At 38.8% G+C, this 8,048-nt stretch overlaps 1 protein-coding gene across 2 annotated transcripts in view; it reads right to left on the minus strand.

Moving 5' to 3' along the window:
• Window positions 1–209: 209 nt before the first annotated feature.
• Window positions 210–8,048, minus strand: part of Armc1 (armadillo repeat containing 1) — a 34,166-nt gene continuing 26,327 nt past the window's right edge. Inside the window, exons 5-7 of one of the 2 annotated variants that reach the window (XM_028763326.1) lie at window positions 3,098–3,214; window positions 2,939–3,013; window positions 210–2,300 (exon numbers count right to left, since the gene is read on the minus strand). In XM_028763326.1, the coding sequence (XP_028619159.1) occupies window positions 2,127–2,300; window positions 2,939–3,013; window positions 3,098–3,214 (366 nt within the window). In that variant the 3' untranslated portion in view covers window positions 210–2,126. Of the gene's footprint in view, window positions 2,319–2,938; window positions 3,014–3,097; window positions 3,215–8,048 lie in introns of both variants that reach the window. The other variant, XM_028763320.1, reaches the window with a different exon arrangement.

The raw sequence follows: 8,048 nt of genomic DNA on the forward strand, positions 1-8,048 counted from the left end.
GAATTGAGCCCAACTCCCAGCAACCATATCCGACAGCTCACAATTACCTGTAACTACAGCTCCAGGGACCTAAAACTCTCCTTAGTCCCCCAGGCATGTGAACACAGAGACATAAATAGATGATGGATGGATGGATGGATGGATGGATGGATGGATGGATGGGTAGACAGGCGAGCTGATAAGTAAAAATTTAAAAATACAATGTCCACTTGATTTTCATTGTTATCTTTTATTATTTTATAATATATTTCAAAAACTGCCATTATAGTTGCCTTAAGTTCTCTGAGAGTCCTACAAAAACACCTAGATACACATAAACATCAGTCCAAAATACCAACTGACCTGGACCATCACTACCAAAGGGCTATAGTTTTTAAATAAATGTGTGACGATGCAAAATAAAATTAAAACCTGTTGAAACAGAAAGTAAACGTTGCTTTAATGGATATAGAAAGGAGGTGACTTGTTGTTTTGTCAATATATCTGGTTCTGGCAGCAAGTAGAAATACAGGCTAGCAATGTGCCCTGAAAACATCTGCTTTCTGCTTGTACATAGCACTTGAATCAGAGACCAGACATGGAGAAAACACTCTAAATACCTTCAATACCCTCCTTCCAGAAAGCCACAAAGTTAATGAACGTAATGATCTCATGGCCATAGTATTGTATGGTTATTTCTCCCCAGCAACACCGGGTGGCTTCAAAGATCTCTAAAAGAGAAACAACAAAGATGCAAGGAAACCCTCCAAGGTCCAATTTCATTTCACATTCTCCAAGTAGCAAAACAGCAGCTCTACCTGGTGAAGATGCATTTCAGTTTCTTCCTGTTAGTTTTAGTGATGGTGCCTTTAAATAGATTTAGCTGACTTCTAAAAAGAAAATATTAGTTGTCAAATATTTTAGCATCTTAAGAAAGCATTGCATACATGTAACTCAGTCTTAAAGAAAAACACACGTATATGTCTCTATTTATATATTTTACCTTCACTGAAGTCAGTTTTCTGGATAGATATGAAAAACAGAAATAAGTGACCAGTGCTGGCTTTCTTTCCCTCTAAGCAATAACATGGATCCTGTTTTAGTCAAATTGACTGCAGTGCTTTCTTAATAACCACAAAAAGGCAATAAGAAGCATCATCTCTGGGATGGGTATGTCCAGGCAGTTAATGTCTGACATCAGACTGACCAAGGTGGCACTGTGGCATTCTAGGCATCCAATTTAGTTTTCTTTTTCAAGTTTGTCAGTTGTTTAAACTTTGACTTTTTTTCTAAGGATACAGTGTCACCACAGAGGCCATCTGCTACTCACCAAGAGGCCATCTGCTACTCAAACATCACAGTGGACTTAATTCTTAAAAGCCACTATAGCCTAAGTGAGCAGGAGTCAACAGAGCCATGCTTGGCCACATTAAGTTTCTCCCCAAAGCACTTTACAGCTGCTAGTGTCCCTGTGTTTAACTGGCCTACAGTAATCTTACTAAATTACAGCAAGTAAGACTGTACAGCTGTTTGTAGAGGTTTTTTTTTTTTTTAGGTACTTCTATGTTCAAATGAACACAATTTCATTTGCAAAATGTCATTACTAATGTCTTTTCTATAAAACATGGTTGGCAAAATAAAAAAGGCACAAAAGGGAGCTAAGCAGTTATGTTTTCAACTTTCAGAAAAGGGTATCAAAGCACATGTCATATACTGTTCATGAAGAAAAGCTGAAAAAAAAATTTGGTAATTTATGCACAACTTGAGCTATGCAAAACTTTTTGAAAATCTCCTGAGGTTTGAAGAGAAAATGACTTTTCCTAATCACATGCTTCTGTAAAACAGACTATAAAGCTACACATACATTTGATTTTAACAGTGGACCCATGTTTTTCAAAACAAAATGTGAGGCAATTAAGCAAAGAAAAACAATACCAAAATAATACCTTCATAAACAACTTGACCTGTAGCCTCTGTCTTGTGCGGAAAATGTCCAATAAGATGTAAAATGCAGCATACATAGTCATGTAATCTAGAAACTTTCCATGATAATTTATTGCAATTGCACTTGACAGTTCACCACAACAATGGAAAGCTGGCCCCCTGTTGGTTTGCACAGTCCTTGAGCCCCAAAACTGAAGTTGAAGTCACCAGTAAAATGATCTGGATAAAAAGTTTGCAGCTGTGCTCAACCAGCTGGCTCCACCTTCAGGATGTGATCCAACCCGGGACACTGCCTTGTCCTGCTCCTTTGTGGGACTCTCATCCTCAGGTAGGTACTCAGGTAGCTCTGTGTTCTCTTCCACTTCCACAGGGGCATCCTGAAAAGGGACCAGCATCTGACACAGAGGAGCCGGAAGAGCCATTACAAACCGACCTAACATGACACATACATGCCCAAAGCTATATCCTCATTCTAAGCATCATCTTCATTCCCAAGATTCTCAAGGGCTCTGAGTCTAACGCTTTCTTCTTTCATGCACTCTGTCGTTTCTAGGACAGGAGGAGCCTATCATTACAGAAATGGGCTAAACAGGTGCAGGAGCACTTTGAACGTATCTGTAGGAAGTTAAAGGAGCTCACAGCTTACAGATGCATTCTACTCATCACAGAAGCTAGTACTCACCATATTTACTTGTTCAAAGAGGTGTACTTTTATTTTCTTGAATGGGCAAAACTAGTTCAAGTTAGAAAGAAAGTACTGAAAGAATGTAAGGAGATGGTATCCTTTACTTACATATAACATGTACACCACATCTCCACTGAGCTCAAAGTTTGCCTTACAAGAACATTCTGAACTTCAGAAAAAAATTTCTCTATACTACTGAGACAGTAATTAACTATTTATTAATTAATATATATTTCTTAACTATTCCTCTATGAATGTTATAATTTTCTAATCATAAAAAATAATCAAGAACTCCAGTTTGGTAGGACTAAAGTAAAATACAAGTTTTACCTCTTCCCCACTTTCGCTTTTCACAACTTGCTGAGCTTTCATGACCTTAGTTGAGGCTATTGCTGACGCCAAAGCCTGGGCAGAGATAAAAGGAACGATTCTCAATGATGATTTGCTAATTTATAACTTCATGCATATACAGTCATTGAAAGTACTAACCTCTGCTTTCAAATCTGAACGAATTCGCACCACGCATCTTTGAACAGCCATTTGAAAAGTAAAGCTAATAACACCTTTAATTTTTAACAAAGCCTCTTCACATAGATTTCGCCGAGACTGAAAAAAAGTGAAAGCAAACAGTTATTAAAACAAGTAGAGGAACGAAATCAACTTAAGCAACATGAACTACTTATCAGTGCTGGTTCTGTCCATTTTAAAACACTAAAGAAGAGAATTACACAAACCTACATGGCAAAGCCTAGTACACACATAAGCTGCAAGGTGTAGCCTACTACACTAAGCCTCTACAACAGGTTATTCCTATACTGGATATTGCAGGGAAGTGAATATTGAAGGTACCTGCTGGTCTACCTATGCATATTTAACAGCAGCATTATAATTTTATGGTGCCACAGAGAAAAACATGATCCACTGTTGATAAAAGCATGAAACAATGTTATGTGCTATTTGGACTAGGTTTGGATTCCAACCTATCAGTAATTCCTAGCACATTTCAACCTTCATTTGAGGGGGTTGGGGGGTAGGGTAACCCTGGCTGTCCTGAAACCAGGCTGCCTCAAACTTACAGAGATCAACCTCCCTCTGCCTCACAAGTGCTGGGATTAAAGGTTTATGCCATCTCCACCTAGCTCAAACTTCAATATTAATAAGTAGTTTTAATAACTTTTATTATCAGAAGGAAGTCACCCAATCTAATTTATATCATAGAAAGAACAAATGAATAACAGAACAAAGTGCTCAAAAACAGAGAAGTAGAGTTCCTCAAGCTTAAGAGTGATCAAACTGCAGTCCTTCAGCCAGTTTTGTGCAGTTCTACTGAGACAGCCTCACTCATTCACTTACATGTCATCTGACTGCAGCTTAATGATGACACACAGTCGGCAATCGTAACACAGAGCATATGGTATGCCTAAAACATTCACTCCTAGACCTCTATTCTAGTTTAAAAATCTCTAGTTGGATTTGGTTTTCTCTTCTTTTGTGTGTGTGAGGGAGGGGTATTGATTGGGGGGCGGGGAGTGATGGACCTGAAAGAACTGGGAAGTGACCGTGATTGGGGTGCATGATGTGAAATTCCCAAATGATCAATAAAAATATGTTGGAAAAAAATCTCTAGAACTAAAAGCATTCAGTGTTTAAGTCACCTATAAATAGTTCATCTTTCATTCATGGCAATATCAAGTATTATCAATATTTCTCTTTTTGGTTTTTATTTTCCTCTGTTAGTATTGACAATATAACAAACACATGGCTGTTGCAGGATATCTGAACCCCAAACACTGTGAACCCCAAGACTATGTTGTTTACTAGAAAAACCTGTTTCTAGCTGTGGTGTGGCTCACCCTTAGAACACACCTTTAATCCCTCTGGCTAGAATACAGATTTGCCCTTAGTACACACATTTAATATCAAACAATGACAGTAAAGTTAGTTTGTAGAAGGAAATACCCTGTTTGAAAGTTATATCTAATTGAGTGGCAAAGTGACCAATCAGAGAAAGATTTGACAGAACAGGATATACCCAACTCTCATGAGAAAAGGGAAAAAAGAGAAACTACTTAAGAAAGCAGTACAGACAAACAGATGGATGACAGACAGACAGACAGACAGACAGACAGACAGACAAACAGACAGGAAAAGGAGGCAATTTTACCAGAAGAGTTTTATAGAGGCAGGCTGAAGACAGAACAAGGTAGACACAGGTGAAGACAGGACGAGCCAGAGAAGAACAGAAGATTAGAACAGACTGTCAGAGGTAGTTTGAGGTCAAGCAAAGCAGGAGAGGCTGAGAGAGAGAGAGAGAAGTCAGACTGAATCAGTCAAATTAGGAGAGGAGTTTGAGACAGAACAGCTGAGCTGATCCAGCTAGCCAGAGTACAGAAAGAACAAAAAAGGGTGAGATTGTTCAGCAGTAAGTCTCAGAGGCTGAAAATATTCTAGGCCTAGATCAGATTGTACAGACTAGAAGCTCCCAGGACTAGGACTGATAGAGGCAGTAAACCTCAAGACAACATGAGAGTAATAGATACCTTTACACATGACCTTGGATAGTTTAAAGCAGGGTATTAATTATCCCATTTCCCACTTTACCACATCTTATTCTATTTGTCTTTTCTTATCCCCACTATCCAGTGCCTATAATCAAGAAACTGCTTTTTGCTTTCACCTTCAGGAGACCTTATCACTTGAGCTATATTTCAGATTTTGGCAACCACAGTAACGATTACTATATATTGGCCTATATTTGTGAGCAGTTAAGTTTAAGTGTGTGGTGTATATGGAAGAGGAAGGTGGGAGGCATGTATGTATTTGCATATGTACACCCATGCATGCATAGAGGATACAACTCAGGTCCTCATGATTGCACACCAAATATTCTTATGTGCAGAACCCTTATTCTTATGTCCTTACCCCTTTTGGATTTTTGTGTTAGCTTTAAAAAGCAACTATTATTTATACTCAACATAATTAACAGGATACATTGGAGATGTTTTATATATATTAATATATTCCATTTAATCAATTTTCATTTATCAGAAATTTTCTAGAACTTTTTAGAAATGTTTTGGGTTTTTGTAGCTCAGCTTCAGTAAGTTATTTGTTAATGTATTTGATTCTGTCACAGATAATAAGACTGTAGAACCATCCCCTGATACACACACACTTGTTTACTAAACCTTAAAACCTTAGATTTGAGCCCCTAAGTAAAGCAAAAGGTTATGAATTGTCTTTATAAAAACAATTAAAAATACAGACAAAATATTATTGAAAAAACAACCTCCTGATGCTTAGATATTGGAGAAATAACATCTCTAAAAGAAGAAAAACTGAGGTGAGCAAGATCAAACTGATGCTAATCTTGGCTGTCAACTGGACAGAACTGAGAAGTGAGCAGGAGATTAGGAGAGCACAGCTGTGGCCAGAGAAACAGCTCGGTGGTTTAAAAAGAGCACTGGCTGCTCTTCCAAAATACATAGGTTCAAGTCCCAGAATCCACATGGCAGCCCACAACCTTCTGTGACTCCAGTTCTAGAGGATCCAACACTCTCTTCCGGCCTCCATGAACTCTGTACACATGTCCATAAAGCACTCACAGTGAGGCACATCTCTAGTATGTTGTCTGTGAGGGTGTCCCTTATACTGCCGCCCCAGATAGAATAAAAATGGAAAAGAAGAAAGCCCCTGCAGATACTCCTGGTTCTAAGGTAGCCAGCCACCTCTACCGCTCTATCCAATGACAATGACACAGCCCAAAGACTCAGGGCTCAGGAACCATGAACTAAAAGCTATAAGCCAAAATAAGCAACTCCTTTCTTGAGTTATTTCTGTTAAGAAGTTTGACACAGCAACAAAAAGTCTAATAGAAACCAACCAGAACTCAGAAGCCTCCCTGAGTTCTGGACAGAGTTAAAGAAGGTGAAAGCAACTATAATTCTCAGGGCAAAGCAAATTAAGAATGAAAGGAGGACAAAAGAGGAAGGAGCCACACAGAAAGACAGCCACTGTCTCCAGAGTCAAGTGTCCATTGGTCAGTGCAAGCTGGTTGATGATCTGCAAGCTGATTGATGATCAATGCATGATGCTAGCAAGGAACCCAAGGCTGAGCAAAATTCGGCTGGGGAAGGAACAACTAACTCATGAGCTCATACTAGGAGGTTAGGAAAGCATCACATCCTCATGAGCTACAATAGAGTCCAAAGGGTAGGAATAGCATTCGGAAGGGCATTGCCTCAACAGTGTAGCAAACTTATCCCTAGGTTGAATCCTACATAATAATAAATGGAACTCAAGATCCACTATTAACAAGCAATAGTTGGTTCACAATAAAGTTTAACAGGGACTAGTGGGGCACTGCTTTAGCCCCAGTTCTCAGGAGGCAGGGGTAGGTAGGCTGGTCTACAGAGTGAGCTCCAGGACAGCCAGGGCTTTACAGGAAAAAAAAACAAAAAACAAAAAAAACAAAAAACAAAAAAAAAACACAGAATAAAGCTGAGGAGCATTTACAGGCTGTGCATACAAACAAATAAACGAATTCTGTGTTCCGCAATACACAAAGTATCTGACATCTAATAAAAAATTACCAGCCGGGCGGTGGTGGCGCACGCCTTTAATCCCAGCACTTGGGAGGCAGAGGCAAGCGGATTTCTGAGTTTGAGAGTTCGAGGCCAGCCTGGTCTACAGAGTGAGTTCCAGGACAGCCAGGGCTACACAGAGAAACCCTGTCTCAAAAAAAAAAAAAATTACCAGACATTTAAAAGAAGCACACAAACACTACACTAAGCTAGAAAAACCAACCAAAACCAATGTATGCAGAAACAATACAGGTGGTAGAATTAGTGTACAGGGGCAGTGAACAATTTTCCTAAAATGTTTCCACGTTCAAGAAGATAACAGTATAAACATGCTATGGTGACATCATAAAATATCTAAGTCAAACGTGAAAATATACTGTAAAACAATGCTTATGAGACACACTGAAGAAGATGAATAGCAAACTCAGCTCTCAGAGAGGATATTAAGGGACACAGAAACAGAAATGACCGTAAATAAAAGAAAGGATGAAGTAAACAGGACACCAGTGAATGGCAAAGAAATCTCAAGTGGCAGACAGCACATAATTAAGAATCCCTGACAGACCCAAGAAAAAGGGAGATAAATCCGTTCTAAAGATATGATGAAAAAAATCCATCCAAATCTGCCACAAATTTAAATTCACAAAGCCAAGAAGTTAGATAAAATGGAAACAAACAAACAAAACACACACACACACACACACACAAAGAAAGGAAAATAAGGAAAGGAAAGGAAAGGAAAGGAAAGGAAAGGAAAGGAAAGGAAAGGAAAGGAAAAAGGAAAGGAAAAAGGAAAGGAAAAAGGAAAGGAAAAAGGAAAGGAAAAAGGAAAGGAAAAAGGAAAGGAAAAAGGAAAG

Source organism: Grammomys surdaster, unplaced genomic scaffold (genome assembly GCF_004785775.1).
Source record: "Grammomys surdaster isolate TR1022 unplaced genomic scaffold, NIH_TR_1.0 62, whole genome shotgun sequence".
NCBI lineage: Eukaryota > Metazoa > Chordata > Mammalia > Rodentia > Muridae > Grammomys > Grammomys surdaster.